The sequence below is a fragment of the Ictalurus punctatus genome, chromosome 3 (genome assembly GCF_001660625.3).
Source record: "Ictalurus punctatus breed USDA103 chromosome 3, Coco_2.0, whole genome shotgun sequence".
Taxonomy (NCBI): domain Eukaryota; kingdom Metazoa; phylum Chordata; class Actinopteri; order Siluriformes; family Ictaluridae; genus Ictalurus; species Ictalurus punctatus.
This window is the reverse complement of record NC_030418.2, coordinates 6,437,193-6,457,473: the sequence shown is the minus strand read 5'-3', so window position 1 is coordinate 6,457,473 and position 20,281 is coordinate 6,437,193. Positions and strand designations below refer to the sequence as shown.

The 20,281-nt window shown below is 40.7% G+C and overlaps 3 protein-coding genes and 1 long non-coding RNA gene across 30 annotated transcripts in view; 2 read left to right on the top strand and 2 right to left on the bottom strand.

Annotated features, from left to right (window-relative positions):
• Positions 1 to 1,800, bottom strand: part of dst (dystonin) — a 155,072-nt gene extending 153,272 nt beyond the window's left edge. For 8 of the 23 annotated variants that reach the window (XM_053679452.1, XM_053679455.1, XM_053679464.1 and 5 more), the window contains exons 1-3: positions 1,561 to 1,797; positions 1,179 to 1,210; positions 420 to 611 (exon numbers count right to left, since the gene is read on the bottom strand). In XM_053679452.1, coding sequence (XP_053535427.1) covers positions 420 to 611; positions 1,179 to 1,210; positions 1,561 to 1,741 — 405 coding nt within the window. In that variant the 5' untranslated portion in view covers positions 1,742 to 1,797. Of the gene's footprint in view, positions 1 to 419; positions 612 to 1,178; positions 1,211 to 1,560 lie in introns of all 23 variants that reach the window. The other 15 variants (XM_053679458.1, XM_053679467.1, XM_053679463.1 and 12 more) reach the window with 9 other exon arrangements.
• Positions 1,801 to 4,391: 2,591 nt separating this feature from the next.
• On the top strand, positions 4,392 to 16,263 carry znf451 (zinc finger protein 451). Of its 5 annotated transcripts, none has more exons than XR_008396260.1 (14): positions 4,803 to 4,890; positions 5,241 to 5,314; positions 7,720 to 7,794; positions 9,604 to 9,717; positions 9,823 to 9,937; positions 10,092 to 10,242; positions 11,475 to 11,601; positions 11,859 to 12,018; positions 12,167 to 12,311; positions 12,620 to 14,127; positions 14,250 to 14,312; positions 14,449 to 14,526; positions 14,633 to 15,224; positions 16,093 to 16,263. XR_008396260.1 is itself a non-coding variant. In XM_053679480.1 (14 exons), exons 2-13 carry the CDS (start codon positions 5,258 to 5,260, stop codon positions 14,644 to 14,646), a joined length of 2,607 nt encoding a protein of 868 aa, XP_053535455.1. In that variant the 5' UTR covers positions 4,803 to 4,890; positions 5,241 to 5,257; the 3' UTR covers positions 14,647 to 14,652; positions 16,093 to 16,263. The 5 variants fall into 5 exon arrangements, 4 of the variants coding, with proteins under 4 accessions (XP_017320131.1, XP_053535455.1, XP_017320132.1 ...); XM_053679480.1 differs by having other exon boundaries at positions 14,633 to 14,652; XM_017464642.2 differs by lacking the exons at positions 4,803 to 4,890; positions 14,633 to 15,224 and adding an exon at positions 4,392 to 4,796.
• On the bottom strand, positions 7,918 to 17,862 carry LOC124627719 (uncharacterized). Its single transcript, XR_006982237.1, has 3 exons — positions 17,733 to 17,862; positions 17,354 to 17,463; positions 7,918 to 8,907 (listed from the first exon to the last, which is right to left on the bottom strand). It is a non-coding gene; the product is annotated as an uncharacterized LOC124627719 (long non-coding RNA).
• bag2 (BCL2 associated athanogene 2) overlaps positions 17,699 to 20,281 on the top strand; it is a 5,377-nt gene continuing 2,794 nt past the window's right edge. The window contains exons 1-2 of the mRNA XM_017464988.3: positions 17,699 to 18,099; positions 20,086 to 20,195. Coding sequence (XP_017320477.1) covers positions 17,975 to 18,099; positions 20,086 to 20,195 — 235 coding nt within the window. The 5' untranslated portion in view covers positions 17,699 to 17,974. The remainder of the gene's footprint in view (positions 18,100 to 20,085; positions 20,196 to 20,281) is intronic.

The window sequence follows — 20,281 nt, the reverse complement described above, 5'->3', positions numbered from 1 at the left end:
GGGTGCCAATCCATTGCAGGACACACTCATTCTCTCTCTCTCTCTCTCTCTCTCTCTCTCTCTCACACACACACACACACACACACACACACACACACACACACACACACACACACACACACACAAAGGACAATTTGGACATGCCAATCAGCCTATGCATGTCTCTGGACTAAGGGAGGAACCCGGAGTTGTTTATTTGATAGTTAATTGGGTCCTTAGCTATAAAAAGTTTCAAAGTTCCTGCTGTAGAAGGTTTCAACCATTAAGCATGACAGAAAAGAAAAACCCTTGTTAGTTCAGAGGTTTAGCTTATGAATGAACCAAAATCAAAGTCATCTTGACAATACAATGGACAATGTTTACATATGAACAAAATGAATTTCCTGAGGATGTGAGGAGAACAGAAATGTGAAACGTACACCTACTGGTCTGCGCGTGGGGGTTACTTGGACGGAGTGATAAAACTCAGGCTGCACTCTCTTGGTCACTTTGCGTTTCCTCACAGCACTGCTGGAATCTGGCTCACTCTCTGCTGGATCAACCGTAGGTCGCTCTTCACACACTCGGGCTCTTGTACTCCTCCGGCCATGGCGCGGGCTGTGCCGAAAACCCTGTCAACACACACCACATAGCCTAACACATTCACTTCCGTAAACAGTATCTACTGTTTAAAATCCTTACCTTAACTTCAGCAACGTTCCGTTTCCACACTCAGCATACGCACTGAACTTACTGAGGTTAGCAAGTATAGGCTACTAATTGCGCATGCGCAGTGCAGTATTTTCGGATACGCTCCAAAACTCGTTAAATCTGTCATACTTTAAAAGTGTTTAAAAGCAAAGCAGAGCACAACTTTCCCATAAGCAGGCCCATTTTTTGTATAATAATCCCCAGACTATAATTACATGATAATTATAACCTTGACATGAAAAAAGAAGGAATTACCTCAGCTCACATTTCCACGGGTTAGTAATATTTAGGTTAGAGGATGCACTGATTGCGCATGCGCAATGCGTATTTTACGTGGCACACATTGAAAGTGTCATAATAGGGGGAAAACAGAGCAGAACTTTTCCAAGAAAAAAAAAGAAAACCGGATTCATCTTGTATACGAATTCCCAGAAGATAATTACATCTCCTAAAATGACCTTGACATAAAAATGAGAAAGAGAAATTACCTCAGCTCGAAAATGATGCGCCCGAAGACCAGCTTCTGGAACAAACGGGAAAGATTGAAACACCCGAGCACTGATAGCCTAATGTATTTATCTTTAAAATGACAGCCTGCTCGATTAATCGGAATATTGAGATAAACATGTCACACTGTTAAACACATTGTATTCTGCAGGACAGACGATGCAGCATATATCACATATAGAGGAGCGCGCGCGGATGCCGCTCGAGCCAGGAGTCACGCGCTTTGATGAACGCATAAACCCGACTGAGATACAAAAAATGGACCAAAGCACACTAAAACACGCTGAAATAGTTTATTTAAGACAACAACAATAATAACAACAACAAAGTCTTGGATTCACGCCAATGAGGCGTTGTACGCACCACGACTCCTCGATCGCCTCGAGAAGACGGATTTTATAGGGATCTTCTCATGGCGAAGCCTCCGATGCCAGCAGCAGAGAAACAGGATCGTGGCCACCGTTCCAACCAAAAGCAATAGCAGCAGCAGCAGGCACTGAATGCTCAAGGGTCTCAGTAAAACCAGAAAAGCCGCAGCGATCATCGCGATGTAGCGCAGCCCCACCTGCACATACGCACATATCTATGGGCTAAGGCTAACGGCGCGCGCTCCTTACAGTCACCATTACGAGCAGCTCCATTGATCTGGATAACGTAAGTCGGGCATGAGTCAGCACGGGCCCTGCTTTTACTGGTCATGCAGAGGGGGGGAGAGAGAGAGAGAGAGAGAGAGAGAGAGAGAGAGAGAGCGAGCGAGCGCATCTGCATCCGAGCTCAGCAAAGCTGCAGAGAGCACGATATTTAAAGGCATCCGACCTGCGCCCACACTGCGGGCTCTGCCTCAGATTAACATACACACACACACACACACACATACACACACACACACACACACACTGAGGTTGACATCTTTGGACTTTAAATAAGTCCTCCTCACAGGCTGTTATTTTGTACTCAAAACAGACTTTACCTCGATTGCTACATCATCATCATCATCATCATCATCATCATAATAATAATAATAATAATAATAATAATAATAATAATAATAATGGGTTAATGGTGGCTTAGTGGTTAGCACGTTCACCTCACACCGCCAGGGTTGGGGGTTAGATTCCTGCCGCCGCCCTGTGCGTGTGCGGAGTTTGCATGTTCTCCCCGTGTTGCGGGAGTTTCCGCTGGGTATTCCGGTTTCCTCCCCCAGTCCAAAGACATGCACGGTAGGCTGAGCGGCATGTCCAAAGTGTCCATAATGTATGAATGTATATGTGAGTGTACCCTGCGATAGACTGGCACCCCATCCAGGGTGTGCCCCATGCTCAATGGGATAGGTACCAGGTTTCCCACAACCCTCTGTGATAAGCGGTACAGAAGATGGATGGATGGATGGATAATAATAATAATAATAATAATAATAATAATAATAATAATAATTATTATTATTATTATTATTATTATTATTATTATTATTATTATAGGCTCCAGATGGATGGATAATAATAATAATAATAATTATTATTATTATTATTATTATTATTATTATTATTATTATTATTATTATTATTATTATCCATCCATCTGGAGTCCTCCTTACAGGCTCAAGACATGACTGACCTTGATTAATAGCTACTACTACTAAAGAATAAGAATAAGAATAACAGAGAGCATGGTGGATGGATCCATCTATCCATCCATTTTCCATACCGCATATCCTACACAGGGTCGCAGGGAGCCTGGAGCCTAACTCTGGGCACAAGTCGGGGAGGACACTGGATGGGGTGCCAACCCATCGCAGGGAAGAATCACACACACATTCACACTTCACGGACAATTTGGAAATGCCAATCAGCCTACAACGCATGTCTTTGAACTGGGGGAGGAAACCCGCAAAGCACGGGGAGAATCAGCGCACACAGGGTCAAGATGAATCCAGAGCCTATCTTATGCATACACCCAGAATAGGACACCATTTCACTACAGCATACCATGCACACATACATGTAAAAGGCATTAAACATCTAGGGGCAATTTAGTGCAGCCAATTCACCTACTGACATGTTTTTGTGAAGTGGAAGGAAACCAGAGAACCCAGAGGAAAAAACATGTGAAGAACATGCACAGAAACTCCAGAGAGTAACCTGAGCTCAGGATCAAACCTGGGACTGTGAGGAGGCAAAGCTAATTGCTGTACCACCCTATAAGCCTGCCCACTTCAGAATGAATTGTTCTACCTAATTACAAAGCTGAGGATATTAGAGCATATGTAGATAGGAAGTCAGATACCAATATTTGCCACGATTTAAGGCTCTATCACAATAATATGTTAAACTAATTACTACATGTTCAAGTAAAGAAACTGACGAAACTGATGTGTTTAGCTGTATATCTGTATAGCTGTATATCTGTATAGCTGTATATAGCTGTAACACTGTATATCGTTTTTCGGACTGAATTTGGATACGCCTTTTTTAAACAGTATCCTCATCTATATTCTCATCAAATGTATCTATTTATTTTATAACGTTTTATATGTATATATGCACAAACCCTATATTTACATGCAACTACACACAAGGTCATTCCATAGGTTTTCAATGGGGTTTACTTCATGGATTCCCCTGACTGCATGGCTGGATGACGACAATAATCTACAACAATGACAACAACAAACAAATCCAAATTCACACAACAATGCTTCTGTGACCACAGAAACAAGCATTTTACTCATTCGTAGCTTCTTGTTGAAGACAGATGTGAATTTAAAATCTATTGGAACTTCATGGCGTCCGTGATATTATGCATCCTAACAACCCCACAACATCACAAAGCCTCCACCATGCTTAACAGTGTTGATTAGATTTATTGTTATTATTTTTTAAATCTGTATAACCATTCTTCTTTTACCTCCAATAACATCTTTGGTTTTTGTTGCCAATAATTTTTTTCTTTACACACAAACCTATATATTTACATAGGCTATACATAACCTGCATTATGCTGCCCTTTTTTTTAAACCAACGCAAATCTGTTAAAGCAAGTTAGAGATGTTTTCCAGGTACACCCGTATCTCTTTACACGCTTATCATGGATGATGGTTCGTTCATGACCAAGTTTCAATTTTCCCATGAGGAAAGATCCGTATGAACTCGTAATTTTTTTTTGAACGCTCCAACTTCTCCGAGTTCCGTGACGTCACTTCAAGATGGCGGCGCTGAAAAGTCAAAAACAAGAAATAACAGCGTGCATTCAGCTTTAAAAAACAAAACAAAAACAACAACAAAAAAACAACAGTCTTTTGGGTTTCTGTTTATATTTTAAATTGCCATATACTTTGATAATTGAAATGTTAATTCACTTTTTAAACACCCCCCAAACAACTCTGTACTTCCAGTTGTCAGTTGTTTTCAAGACAATCTCGCCCCTCTCAATATGGCTGACGCGTTGCCGTATGGTAGCAGCTAGCATCAACGGCTAATTGCTACTTGAATGCTGCCATTTTCCTGTGTTCTCTGGCGCCCGATGACTTTAACTTTGAAAACTCACCGTGTGTGTTTGTGTTTAATCGGCGCTAAATGCCACACAGCTGTAAATCCAAGCGGGTATGTTTTCTCTTCTCACACCCTCATCTGTATTCTGTGGACCCTTTTTTATAGTCGTGGTTCTGTTTTTTATGTTGTGACGTTGGTGTTGAATGTATGTGAACGTAAACAATATGAAGAGCTTGTTTATTTTTAGCACATCATGATAACTAGTCAATAATGATAGTAGTATAGACATGAGCTAAAAAGAAAGGAGCTAGCTGGCTAGCGAACTAGCCTGAGTAAAGTGTAACATTAGACACGAAATGTCAGCATTAAGCAGCGTTTAGCATGGGGAATGAATGGTATTAGTGCTAATTAAGGAGTTGTTATTAATTAAAAATGTTATTAAAAAGTTTGTAAAGCGCCTTTTAGTATCTAACACTGCCAATATTAGAAATGAGTGTTAGTCTGATGGGTAACAGCAATAAAATGCTCATGTGGTGGTGTTTTTCGTCTTCACAGATCTGACACACAGGACAATGTCCACTAATGCAGGCACTGAAGACGCAGAGGAAGACGATGTTGAATTTGTCTCTGTAAGCAATTTAACATAGCATTTTGATACTGATGCACGCGGATGAAATCTTCACCTCTGTCACAGACACATTTCTATTTCCACACAACCGTTAAACTGCTCCATAATGTTTTGTTAAACAGCACTAGAAGCTGCACTGATAAATCTCCCCTTAATCGGTGTGCACGCCCTTCAAGCTAGGCTTGTGCTTTCTACAACCTCTTTTTTTTTTATTATTGGATGATGATGATGAGACTGCTCCTCAACACACAATATCTCCAGATCCTTCAACGTTTCTGGCTTCTCTCTTGTGGATTCTCATCTTCAGCTAACCCCACAGTTTTATTTATTTATTTGTTTATTTTAAATTGGGGTTTGAAGTCTGGTATGACCATGTCGAAAGTTGATGCAAGCCCAAGCAAACCCATCAGGAAGAGCAAAAACATTACGTGTGGCCATCTCACCTATTAATAAGAAAGAACACAAAAGGCCTGAAAAAACCAAGGTAAAAGAAACTGTCCACATGCTCTACTGGGGTCCCGTTGATCTTGAGTGGATGATAGCTCCTCTCCTGCTTTCCACAACCAGCTCCTTTGTCTTGCTGACATTCAGGAAGAGATTGTTCTCCTGGCACCAGTTCTCCTTAAAATAGGCCTTCTTGTTATCGGAGATCAGGCCCAACACAACAGCGTGCTTAATAATGGTGGAAGAGTTGGAAGTGGCCACACAGTCATAGGTGTAAAGAGAGTACAGCAGGGGGCTCAATACACATCCCTGAGGGGGGGGAGGGTTTTTGCCAACCCTAACTGCGTATGGTCTGTCCGTCGGGAAGTTGGAGATCCACTGGGCCAGTGATGGTGTGAGAACCAGGTCCTCCAGCTTGGTGGTGAGTTTGGAGGGTAATCTAGTGTTAAATGCTGAGCTGTAGTCAACAAACAGCATTTTAACATAATTTCCCTTTCTGCAGTCCAGATGGCACAGAGAAGTGTTTAGGAGATGCGTGATAGCATCATCCGTGCAGCGATTTGGGCGGTATGAAAATTGTAGTAGAAATAAAGCATCATTGGCATTAATACTGTAACTACACCAGTCGTTTCTCAGTAGAAATAAAATCAAGTTTTAAAATTATCATTTCGAATAACTTTTTCCACAAACTGCAACCTCTCTCCCACACTGACTGACACACGGGATTCTGGGATATGTACGACGGAAAAAGATACATCTATGAGACCTTTTGTGTCATCTCAGAAGGCAGCATTCAATGCACACTTTTGATTTGGACTTGACTCTTTGTCTTCCCGCCTCTAAGTACAGCTTTAGAGTGCTTTGACTGTTTTTTTGTTTGTTTGTTTTTTCAGTAGGGAGACGAGTACTGGAACTGGGTTCTGTGATCAGATGAGAAATAATAAAAAATAAAGCTTTCTGGCAACAAACACCCAAGTTGGATTTGGAGTAAAAAGGGTGGTGCTTATATGGAAAAGAATCTAATCAACACTGTTGGGTATGATGGAGGATCTGTGATGTAGATCTGTGGTGATGTGAGGCTATTTATCTTCAAAAGTCAAAGTGAAACATTTCGATCAACAACTGCATCATGGATGGATCTTGACTTGGCCATTGAAGATCATTCCACCTCTTTGACTGGGGGTGAAAAAAAAGTCTTGGGTTGCTATCAAAGGAGGCTTTGGGTTTGTCACCCTACACTGTGAATTCATCCCGTTGCTTCTGTCAGCAGTTACATCATCTATAAATACAACAGAACCATTGTATTCATTGGCAGCCATACATGCCCACACCATAAGATCAAGTGGTATACTTCAGATCATGAGCAGTTCCTTCACTTCTCCATACTCTTCTTCTCATCATTGTGTTGCAAGATGATCTTTGTCTCATCTGTCCTTAGGATGTTGTTCCATAACTTTACAGGCTTTTTTTTTTTTTTTTTTTTTTTTTTTTTTTTTAAAAGATGTTTTTGGCAAACTGTAATGGTCCAGTTTCTGATGCATCTTTGTTTTTACTCTGGTGAAGTCTTCTCTTGATTGTTGACGTTGACACGGATATACCTATCTCCTGCAGGATGTTCTTGATCTAGCCATCTGTTGTGAAGGGGTTTTTTCTTCTGAATTCTTCTGTCATCTAGCACAGTTGTTTTCCATGGTGTCAACATCACACAGGACCTGACACGGTCCTGTCACATCAACACCCTGGTGAAGAAGGCCCGTCAGCGTCTATTCCATCTCAGGCGCTTGAAAGACTTTAAACTGCCCTCTAAGGTGCTCAGGAACTTTTAAACATGCACCATTGAGAGCATCATGTGGCGCGTCTGTTCAGTCATATTGTGTCAGCCAAATGTATAGGTCTTATCTGGTCACGTATAAACTGTATTAGTGAAATGTGACCATAAATGTGACCACCTTCTCCTTTCAGGAGGGTTCGCTTAGACCTGTTCTGGAGTGCATCGACCTGCTGAGCGAAGGAGAGGACGATGCAGGAGTGTGTACGGTGTGTCATACATCCAGGGCAGAGAAACCTGGCACAGAAACGTCACTGTTCGAAGCAGAGTTGTTGAACCAGCTAATAAAATATAGGACATGTAGGATAAAATATAGACATATAAAACATACATTCTTTTATAAGATGTGGAGGTTTAATTACAGTTTACAGTACTGGCAGTTAAATATGGATACATTTTAAGATTAGTTCCATCGACTACCTAAATCATTGTATTTTAACCACCGTCATTATGTACACTCGGACTTTAAAATTTGTATTTTATTCAAGGCATTTAAGTGCACTTGATTGGTGAGCCAAATACACTACTGTAATATCGGTCTTACATTTATATTAAAACCTTTTCCCCTCTAACGCCATCTCTGTTTTGAAACTTAAAATTGCAAGTTACTTGCAGAGTTAGTTATTTATTTTTACGTGAGTTGTGCTTCGGCACTGCTCCTCTGTGTGGATGAATCTGATGGTTTGAGGTATAGTTATGGGTTGTATATCAGCACTGATCCTTCACAATGGAGGTGGCGGCGAATAGAGTTTTCTTGGAACGAAGGGAATTACTCCCTCTCCTAGCTAGCAGAAGATAAGTGTAATTTATAAGTGTAGCAAAACAAACAAACAAACAAACATTGGAAACTCCTAGCTGAATAAAGCCAATAAGTGCGCTAATTTTAGCTAGCTACCTATTGAGCCACTGAAATGTCTGACATGTTCAGCAGGAAAAAACCCATCTCTGCGTCAGTCTTCAATCCCTTCAGATATTGGAGTTATCACCATGTCTCAAAAACCATGCCTATATTTATTCTAGGTTTAGCACCGGCCCTGTCGCTTTCCCTTTTTGACTGCAGGTTCTCCGCAGTTTGAGGTTTCTTGGTTTTGACAACAGCTGATTTCCCCAGAGGTCAGCGATGATTGATTGCGTTTAGAATGATCCAGATTAAAGCAGCCACCTAGATCACAAGTTTCAATTCTAAGCAACTCTTATAAAAGCAAGCTACAAACACTCCACCATCCTCAGCCCCCACACACACGATACGGTAGCCAGGTCTTCTTTCTCTGTGCGGACGTGACGTAACCACACGAAGGTGAATGACATCAAACTCACGTTTCCTGCGAAATCCAACAAGACAGCTCAAATTACAAATCCTTATTATAAGCTTACAGTTGTGAATCGGGGTGAGGTAAAAAGACAGTTTAACACTTTATTTATTTATTTATTTTTATATGTACTTGTTCAATAATTGATTTTTTTTTAAAAAATTTATTAACCAAAATAGTTCAGTTTTATACTTCAGCATTAAATAGTGTTTGTATTTACTGTCTCTAGTTAGAGTGATCCAAATTGTTTCAGTTCAGTTTTATTTGTATAGCACTTTTAACAACAGACATTGTCACAAAGCTGCAAAAGCTTTGCAGAAATCTGGACGTTGATTTATATTTAGATCCCCAGTGAGCAAGCCGGAGGTGACGGCATCAAAATAAAATGCAGAGACAATATGAGGAAGAAACCCTGAGAGGGACCAGACTTAAAAGGGAACAGGTGTAGAAGAGTAACAACAGTATTAACTGTTTTGAAAGGATGTTCAGTATGAGCATATTGTGAATAAGAGTTCTGGGATGAGCACAGGACAAATCTTTCCCACGTAGTGTGTGTGTGTGTGTGTGTGTGTGTATATACATACATGTACATATCTCTAGAGTATTTAACTTGACCCCTTTTCTTGATGTTAATACAGTGTGTTCTAAAGTGTCGGCACTTATATAATAATCATCTTCCTTTCACCCCATTGTAAATGAAATTGCTAGATTGAGGATCAGGTGGACAGACAGAAGGCCCAAGCAGTTTCGACCTTGGACAGACTGGCTCGCCAGGTAGCTGTGGAGAAACAGGAGCGGGCAGAAAAGTGCAAAGCCTTTAAGGTCTGTACTTGTTAAAAAAAAAAAAAATGATTGAACATTACTGACAATTTTAGTATGCATGTGTTCATCATGTAGTCAAGGGCCATGCTTGTATTTGCCCTTTAGGAGAAGATGATCTCGCAGCAAGCTCATGGCCGTCGTGAGTTGGCAGTGAGTCGATGCAGCAGTGAGGACAGCAGTGATGCCAAACGTTGTGTGGACATCTGGCTGAGTATGCCAGGTCGATATTACCTTGCATAGCTCATAGAAAGTTGGTGGAGAAGAATCATGTGTTTCGTTGTGCAAAACAAACCTTACAGTACAGGACACTGATCCCCCCCCTCCCCCCCCCCCCCCCCATGTTTGGTGAATCCTTCAAACTTCTTTTCCCTCAGGATTAAAGCCTGGTATCATCAATACTGGCACGGGCTGGAGGCGCAGATCTGCTCCCAATCCCTCGTTAAGGTCCTCCCCTCAAACCTGCCCCGTCATTAACTGTGGACGGGTATATGAAAATGTCCCTCTGCTTGAGGGTCACCTTAAACGGTAAGTGTTTTACATTTATACGAATTGGCTTACTCCCACATGTGCCCGTGTTTACCTGCGTCCCATGAATTGTGCTTACAGAACTACCAACCTGTACGTATTTTGAGAAGGGGTTCTGCATTCTAACATTGGAGTACACTAGTACGATTTATCCCCCCCCCAAAAAAAATAATAATGGCAAATAAACCAATCGACATATGAAACTCATCAGAGAGGCGCTTTAGTGTTTTGAACTCACTGGGTGCGTCTCAATCAGCTCCCTAGGTCATGAATCGGTATATTGTGTACCAGCGACATGACTACGTACTCTCGTTGTAAAACCTCAACACTGGCGTTTATCAACAGCCGAGGACCGATATCTTTGACATTAAATGTCATGTAAGTTTGTTAGCTCAATCACATGTGTTTCTGTTATGGTACTTCAAGTGGGACCGTAAGCTATGTAGTGGATTTTTAAAAACTCATTAAACACGCAAGTCAAACAAACCGTATATAGAATGTCAAAGTTAAAAAATTACTAACGCGAGTAATCATTTGAGAGCCACAACAACGATAACAAGCTGCTTACGTTTGGCCGAGAGTTCGTCTGCCGTGTTTTTCGAGCTGGGAGGCTTCAGAAAATATGACGTCGTGTCCAGTGGAAACGTAGTGAGCATCGATACTCCCTGGTTTTTGCCATGTGATTTTTTTTTTAGGGAGCGAATGTTCCAGTGCACTGGAAGGATTTTGCGATTGAGGCAGCCCTTAAAATCAAGGAAAGTCCCTGATCAGCACCCTGACTACTGGACTAGGGAGCTGGTCGAGACACACCAACTGATATTAACTAAAGCTCCTTCCCTTTCCCCCACTTCTCATTAGTAATCTTTTAGGATTTTATATATATATATATATATATATATATATATATATATATATATATATATATATATATATATATATATATATAAAAAAACTCTATCTAATTTATTTATTTTATTTTACTGTATTTCTGTGTACTTGTGTGGGACTTCATATTATTCATTTGCATGTATTTCCTAATTTGTAAGTTGCTTCGGATAAAAGCGTCTGCTAAATGAATAGATGTAATTATTCCTCTTCAGGGTTGGCAGGTCTAGGCTTAGAATGTAAAAATGTCGTCGTATAGAATGATATTTTGTAAAGTGATTTGTGAGCCATTACAAGTCTACGTTCCTAAATGCATATGTTAATATTATTGTGTGTTGAATTTATAGATTTGACCATTCTCCATGTGACCCCACTATCACACTTAAGGGCAGTCCTGCTTCTCTGTATGCCTGCGTGGCCTGTGGTCGTCATTTTGAGACCAGCGAGCACTGGAGAATGCATCTGGACTCTCAGGTTTGCCTTTTGTTGTGGGTTTTTTTTTTTTTTTAGTTTATCTTACTTAATAGATGATGCATCTTTCTTGCTAAATGATGAAGGGGAGCAGATACCAGTCTGCTGATTTTATTTGATTGATCAGCCGTTTGTTTTGCAAAAGCGACAGATGAAATGTTAGTGTTGTCCACTTGAATGTATTTAGAAATACTTCAGAATGTTTCTTTAAGATCTCAGCACCACTGAAGTGAAGCTGTTATGTTTGATTGCCACTGCAGCTGTCCTCCTCGAACACTGGTGGTCATGACAGCTCTCAGACCTGCCAGTTGATTGTTTGCTTCGCTTGCCCTGCCTGTTTCCTCCTCTTTAACTTCAAAGATGAGTGTCTGCAGCACATGGCAGCCAAAAACCACTTCACTCAGTCTGTCTCTCTACATGGTTAGTGCTGAAGCCTTGCTCTTAGCTATTCAAACTACTCACTTACCCCATAGATTGTAAAACTCCTTTATATGGTCAGTGGAAATGAAATATTAAAGCTCACTCTTATGTTTAAAAAAAAAAATATATATATATATTCTCATGACAGAGATGAAGTCATCGGGGCCAATTCCAGTTCCACGATATGCAAAGAACCGGCTAATTGCTTTATGTAAAGATATTGCATTTAGAGTCAAATGCACAGCTTGTTCAAAGGTGCTTACTTCACACATGGAAGCCAAGGCTCACTTCAAGTAAGTTTTTTATTTAATTATTTATTTTTTTAAAAAAACAATTTTTTTTTTTAATACCACACAAAAAGAATATATATAAAATCAATAGCAATGACACAATATGCAGTCTTAAGCATCCTGTTCCAATTAATGTTTAATTTGAAACATACAGACATTGTGTCGCTCTGATATCTGAGGGCCCTCATCATTTGACTTAAGAAACAAAAAAGTCCCTTGGACGAGTGGGAAAACATCAAGATTATATTATTCCAGTTTGTTGTTTTTTTTTTACAGTATGTGGTGCTCTTGTGCCCTTTCTGCTCTCCCAGTGTGCACTGCAGACAGGGCTGTGCTATTGCAGAAGCCGATCAAAGCGTGGCTGAGGTCATGAAGCAGCTGACTGTTTTGAGCCAATGCACTTCCTGCTCCAAAATCTTCTTATGCCAAAGACAGATCGAGGAACACGGAGAACAGACACAGCACGAGGTGGAGATGATCAGCAGCATGGAGCGAGCACTTCTAGTCTACAGCAACTACAGCGAAATCCGACACGGCCTCAAGGGTACCGCCAGTCACTCCTCTAAACATGCCAGTGCAACTGTATCTTCGTCGCATAGGGATAAAAGAGACAAAAACGACTGTCTTTGGTCCCCTGCCAAGCGGCAGAGACTCTCCAGCTCAAGTCCTCAAGCTAAGTTTGATCGAGCCTCGAAACTCGCCTGGTTCTGTGAGTGTGGTGTGCAGTTCCTGGAGGAGGATCAAGCCAGCAAGCATCTTCTAGCAGCCAACCAAATCTTTCACAAGTGTGCCGTCTGCGGCAAGCTAATGGGCGAATCGTCCATCGCTCGTCTGCACATGAGCAGGTTCCATGGCGGCGCTCATCTGTCCAACTTCCTTTTCCACTGCAGGCTGTGCAAATCAGACATGCCAAGGATTGAGGACATCCTGTCTCATGTTGGTGTTTCCCATCAAGGGCACACCTACTATGAAGAAAGAGAAAAAACTCAAGAGGAAATCTTGTCTAGTCCTTCTCAGAAACCGTCCACCAGGGTAGACAGCGGGCCAGCAGTTTCCACTCCGCATGATATCAGAAACAAGGCACGGTGGCTGTGCCGAATGTGCGAGGACATATTTGAGTCTGAAGCGGTGGTGCTCAAGCATTGCAGCGATGTGACCAGTCACAGCTTCCAGAGGTTCGCTTGTGGCCACTGTCCACAGAAGTTCTTTAAAGAGTCGACCCTCCGCCGGCACTGTGCTAACGAGCACAATAATCAGCTGCTCCTTCGCTACTTTTGTGGACTCTGCGACAGCATGCTGTACGAGTCTGAGCAGGAGTTCCTAGAGCACTACGCCAGCCTGCACAGCAAGGATTACTACCACTTGGATAAAATAGAGAATGGATCTCTTTCAGTCCCAGAGAGTTCTTATGAGGCACCGACAACAAGTAAAAGCCTTCCCCAACTCTGTCCATGCATGGGTACCCAAAAAGCCAAAGAGGAAACCAAGTCCACCTTTACAAGATGCATGAAGCAGCTGGCCATAGAAGGCAAATGTGGATACATCTGTCACCGATGCGCGGCAAAGACAGGCTCTTACGCCGAGATGAAAACGCACATGCACTTGAAGCACGAGGCCCTGGGCAAGGACAAAAGCTTCGATGTTATCTGCGAGTTGTGTTCCGAGAGCCACAAGGACGTGCCCAATTTCCACTCGCATTACCACACCCATCACTGCTTAATGGAACCGTGTATGTCGTCTCGATGCAGTGGATCAAGCAGGGAAGATGCCTCGATCGAGAAGGTTTTGAACGCAGAGGAAATCTCTGCCGAAAAGAATGGTGAGGTCTAACTGAGAATCGGTAACTCTGAATTTCTACATTTATTAAGAACGTAACCCTGAGACATGTCACAAAGCGGGAACAAGTGATTATTTTACTCATTGACACGTTTCTTTTTCTAGCTGAGGAGTTTCAGGATGTAAATACAGCCATTGCTTCAAGCACCACTTCCAAAGAGAACAAGGGTGAATTTGCAAGAATCTACTATTTCTGGTTATTTTAAGTATATGGATGCGTGTGTGTGTGTGTGTGTGTGTGTGTGTGTATATGTGTATATAAAATATATAATATATAATCACAGAAAACCTTTTGTTTCCTCAGATGACTTTGATGAGGCGATTAAACTGGCTTTGGCTTTAAGTGCAGAAGAAGCGAAGGAGCCAACAGCATTTGATCAGGGTGGGTCAAGGTATTCTTCTTTTCAACAGTTGCCTCAACGTGCACATAGTTCCTAAGAGTGTATGACTGAGCTTGCATTAATTAATCGTGTTTTTAACTTTGCCAGCTTTGAATCTCTGAAAAGAGGTACCAGCATAACTGTGAAATCAGCTTGGTAAACTCACACTGGGCTATTAAAGGGATAAGAGAAGCTTTGGGTGATAAGGAGCACTGTTTGAGGCCTTGTTTTCACGGTGAGGTGTTTGGGGCTGTCTGTTAAGTGTCTTAGATGTGACTGGAAAATGTAGCACTTGGCACTCTTTATCTAGAGACAGTTGTGGGAAATGTATTATACTGAAGAATTAGTCAAATTGCTGTAACAGATTGGTTAGGAAGTAGAAGTGTGTATACAATTGGTAACCAAATCAAGCTCAGGAGCTGAATCAGAACCACCAAATTTGAAGGTACTTGATTTCGAACCACTCCAATGTCGCTTTGGCAGTATGTTTCTATCCTTTTCCACCCCATTCTCAAGGCTGGAGCAGGTTTTCTTTTAAAAAATACCCTGTATTTGGCTTCATCCTTCTACCTTCAAACCTGACCAGTTTTTACTGATGAAAGGCTTTCCTACAACAAGATGCTACCACCATCATGTTTCACTTTGAGATTGGTGTTCTTCTGAGGGGAACTGCTTGCACCAGGGGTTTCACAGCAACAGGGTGAATACAGCATTAATATGCAATCACTATTTATATATATATTTTTTAATTTGTAAATAATTTTGCAAACTATAGTGACCCCCCCCACCCCAACACACACATTAATATTATGGGCTATTTTGTGTAGATTCATTACACATAATCCCAATTAAGTCCATTTCATTTCCAGGTTGTAACAATAAAGATGTGGTAAAGTTCAGGGGAGTGAAAACGTATGCAAGTCATGGTAGAACGTGCGAGTGATAGATTGAGTTGATTAATCATGGAAAAACTACTTGCAAATAGGATACACTTCTATTTTGCTGCAGTTTTTTTTTTATTATTTTTTTTACAGATCTTGCCATGCAACTTTGCAGAGTTTTTTGTGCTTTTTGCAGAAAATTACTTGAATTTGGCGAAATCGCAATTGCGCGAAATTGTTTTGCGTGGTCTTTTGCAGTGATGTTTGGTAAATGAGATGTTTTCGCTGTACTCATATGCGATGCACGTGAATCGAAGAGGGTTCTGACTGAATGCGCGTTGTGATGACGTCACACAACGTGTCTTAGCCCAAACAGCCCAAATCTGCAGTAATTTTGAAAAATTGCAAGCTCCTCCAAATATTGCGAAGTTTCCTTGATTTTGCATTCATTTCTGCGATCGCAAAATCCATGAGGGACTGAAAGATTCCTGAAAACAAACTGGAATCTATAAGAAATATTCTATTGATTTTCTTGTATATGCATCATTTTATGTGACCATTTTCCCCACTTGCGAATTAAGTTTGTGTTTTTGGTACATTAATGCATCCTATATTTCCCCCACATACACATGTACATGGGATTTACTTGATATCTAATTTTCTTTTGCAATTTTCTCACTTTGTCAGAGATGGAAGAGGCTCTGAAGAGAAGCCTGGTGGACTTTTGATCGGAAGCTACACACACAAACACACACCATTGAATTTGTCCTTTATTTTCATGTTGTTCATGTAGCAACTGTAAGCTGTTAAATTTTTGTGAATGTGTCCTGAGGAGTAAATAAAGAAAACTAAGCTTAACTCTGGTGTTAACTTTATTTAAACTTAGTCCTGAATGACACACACACTACCCTCCACTAATATTGGCACCCTTGGTAAATACAAGCAAAGAAGGCTGTGAAAAATTGTCTTTATTGTTTAACCTTTTATTTAAAAAATTAACAAAAATACTCTGCTCTCATGGATATCAAACAATTTCAAACAAGTTTATCCAAAAAATATACATATTTGTTAAATATAGGAGCGCCACAATTACTGGCACCCTTTTAGTCAATACTTTGTGCTACCTCCCTTTGCCAAGGTAACAGTGGAGCCTTCTCCTATAATGCCTGATGAGGTTGGAGAATACACGGTAAGGGATCTGAGACCATTCCTCCATACACAATCTCTTCCGATCCTTTAAATTTCAAGGTCCACCCGAACCATCCTCTTCACGGTGCCTTGAGACAATATAGACACACGTCCAATTCCAGGTTGATTCCTAACATTTCTCACTTCTTAATTATAGCCCTGATGGTGGAAATGGCATTTTCAATGCTTGTTCTATTTTCTTCCCATTTTGTGAAGCTCGACAACCTTTTGCCGCTCATCACAGCTATATTCCTTGGTCCTACCCATTGTGATGAATGACTAAGGGAATGTAGCTTATGTTTTACCTCATATTTATACCCCTGTGAAAAGGAAAGTCATGGTTGAACAATTTCCTGTTCCTAGTTGCCCAGGTGTACTTTAAAAAAAAAAAAAAATCCAATATCAATGGGAATATAACTCAAATATTTTTCTCATGAATTCATAGGGGTGCAAATAATTGTTGCACACCTATAATTTAACAAAGTTGGGGGGTTTTTTCCCCCAAGAAACCTGTTTTTTAATTGTAATTGTTTGATATCCATGATTGCAGAGTATTTTTGTGAAATTTGTGAACAACATAAGTTTAAACAGAATTTTTCACAGCCTCCTTTGCTCATATTTACCAAGGGTGCCAATATTAGTAGAGGACACTGTGTATACACACACACACACATTCATCTTTACAATAAACATGATCTTCAATGAGATCTAAGATCTATTTTATGAATTTCTGAGTTGATCTTTTAAAAACTTCACTGACCTGGTCTGTTTTCACTCCGGTGGGCGGTTTCCTGTGGTACAGCATTGTGGTTCGACTACACACAGATATTGGGGGCTGTGGGATTTAACCCTTGCTTCATCTACCTAAAACTAGCAAAAATGTCAAAATGAGTGGGGTTTTTTTAATTATTATTATTTATTTATTTATTTAAAAGAAGCTAACAGAGAAACATAACCATTAGGTTTTAAATGTTATGCTAATATGTTTCTGTATGTAAACATCCCCCGTGACATCAGTGACGTCACTCAGAAATGATAAATACACCACCAAACAACAAATTAGCACCAGAACAGCTAAATGCCCCATAAATATATATTTCAGTAGAAACATATTTAATGCGTTTCCGGGTGGACCTTACCTTTAATTACCCCCACCCACCCTACAATGAGTCGCTCTGAAGGAGTGTAAGGAGTGAGAGTTTACCCCTGGGAAGTTCCAGCCCATGTTTGGAGATGTTCCTCAGGGCCGCTGTCCATTAAGGAAACCGCTAGAAAGTTCTGGAGCGGATACGAGGAGAGAGAGAAAGAAAGCAACCGCTGCACGCCGTGTACCGAGAGATTCTCTCTCTCTCTCACACACACACACACACGGAGTGCCATCATGGCTCAGGCTAAAATCAGCGCCAGAATGAACACCGATGCCGCCAAAGGTAAATTCAGCAGGTCCGTGTCGATGGCGGACCGCTCCATGCACTTACTCCAGAGTCTGGATGAAATTGAAATGAGGTAAGTACGTGGTTTGGCTTTTGCACGTGTTTTACAGCCTAAAGCCCACATACACACCGAATGCATTCTCACAACGACGTTTAGTGGTGAAAAAAAGGCGAGGTTTCCTACTTATCATGCGACGAGATTATTCCTGAGTGTTTAAGACTCGGTATTTCTTGAGAAAACGTGCTGACATGAGTCAAAGCAGCTGGAAGAATGTTGCTGTTCATGCGAGGCTATAAATACCGTTCGCAACGCGAGGTGCACTGATGGCATTCAACTACACCAGAGTTCCTCATGAAGAGCTAGACAGCTCGAAGACTTCCCTGCTCTACAACACCAGCTCCTGTATGTGTACGTGAAGAAGAGTTTCAAAATCATAAGTCGTTACACTGAATAGAGTTATGTAGGCTGGGTTTATCATCACAGGGCCTCTGATAGGGGTTTTCAGTCTCAAAGGTCTTGGCTTTTACTTTGTTAAACTGGACCTTAAAGGGAACTCGGAATGACCTCAGGAGTTTTGGTGTTCACAATAGTATAGCGGACTCGATTCTCTTTCTGGACATTTTACCCATGATTAGCTAAGCTCCACATTCTTTGATGACTCAAGCCAAACACTGAATTATCATTCATATCATTCAAAATGGTCATTTGACACAATGCTATCATTTGCATTATTTTCAAGAGAGAGAGAGAGAAGGGGAAGAAAACAGAACTGAATTCAAATACCAGAAGCTTCTGGAAAAAGAAAGCAATGAGGAGACAGATTTTCTTACAGAGCTCACGCTTCATGCCATAGACTTACTTGTGAGTCCCGTGAGTGGTTGGCAACGACAAAAGACACACACACACACATATATATGTATGTGTGTGTGTATGTGTATATATATATATATATATATATATATATATATATATATATATATATATATATATATATATATACTCCAACTATTTTCCCTGTTACTGACACACTGTGCCTCAGTGTGTCTTTTTAGTAGTCATGTTGCTACCTACATTTTAGGACCACATGATTTTTCCACTTGGTTTGTATGTGCGAGGTGAGGGGAAAACTGTAGGTACATATATGGACAGCAAGCCTCATCGAGCAAAATGTCAAGAACTGTGTTTTTCCCCAAGACCCAAATCGAGTGGGCCACACAATGAACCACAAACAGGACCGACCTCCTGTCGAAGCCGAGTACGGTTTGCTCGTGGGCCGTGATTGAGAGGTCAGAGTTCACGTCTTGTAATGCATATGCATTAAAAAGAAATGCCGAGTCATTGATTAGAGACCACTCGGATATGATCAAACGGACCGGTTATTATGCACAAACGTAACGCATGCTGCCCCTTTGTTGCGTTTAATCTTCTGGATTAAAACATGATTATATGCATGTTGTGTACTATTGAGAGGACAGAGTTCATCTTTTTATTCCTTTTCTTTGTTTAAAGGCTATAATGTGTTGTTTATCTTCGCTGGGAAAAAAAGATAAGAAGATATATGTTGATAGAATTTGGATGAAACACTGACAAGCAAGGAATAGTGAAAAATTAAGGTCTGACCAATCATAATTAGTTCAAAAATGTCCTTAGGACTATAACGTGACGTTCCGCGTATTTCAGTCCAGTGGAGTTGGCTGCTTGTAAAATGCTCTATTTGTAAAGTCTATAATCTCTTAATAAATACAATTTGGGGCTAACAGCATATCTCACCCTTGTACCTTTCACCCTTGTTAACTAAATTGTCTCTTTAAATCAAAAAGTGTGCATAGATGCACTGTTAAAGTAGATATTTTGCCACAGTTGAATTAGTTTAACACTGATATCATTTAAATGCTTTATATTAAGACATTTACTGTACAAGTTATAAAATTTGCCTGCAAATCCGTTGTAAATTGCTAGTCAAATTCTCAAATATTTTAGAGTTTGTTGTGTACATGGAATTTCATAGCCTGTGTAAAGTGGATTTATAAACAGAGGTTTAACTCTTGTGGTTTACAGGGTGGAGGCACTAAGGGAAGCGGCCACAGCTATGGAACATGAGAGGGAGTGCTTACTCGAAATGATCCAGTCCATTCAGAACAGCCAGGAAATGCGAACCATTTGCGATGGTAAGGTCACACATTTATTTATATTTAAAAAAAAAAAAAAAAAACACCATTGTGAAGAGTATAGAACTGTAAGCGTGGAACTGAGA

Excerpts from the sequence above, each read along its gene's own strand:
- znf451 (XM_017464642.2), top strand. The coding sequence starts at position 5,258 with ATGTCCACTAATGCAGGCACTGAAGACGCAGAGGAAGACGATGTTGAA. Across the intron at positions 7,795-9,603 it reads ACGATGCAGGAGTGTGTACG|ATTGAGGATCAGGTGGACAG; the intron begins GTGTGTCATACA and ends TGAAATTGCTAG. Across the intron at positions 10,243-11,474 it reads CTTGAGGGTCACCTTAAACG|ATTTGACCATTCTCCATGTG; the intron begins GTAAGTGTTTTA and ends TTGAATTTATAG.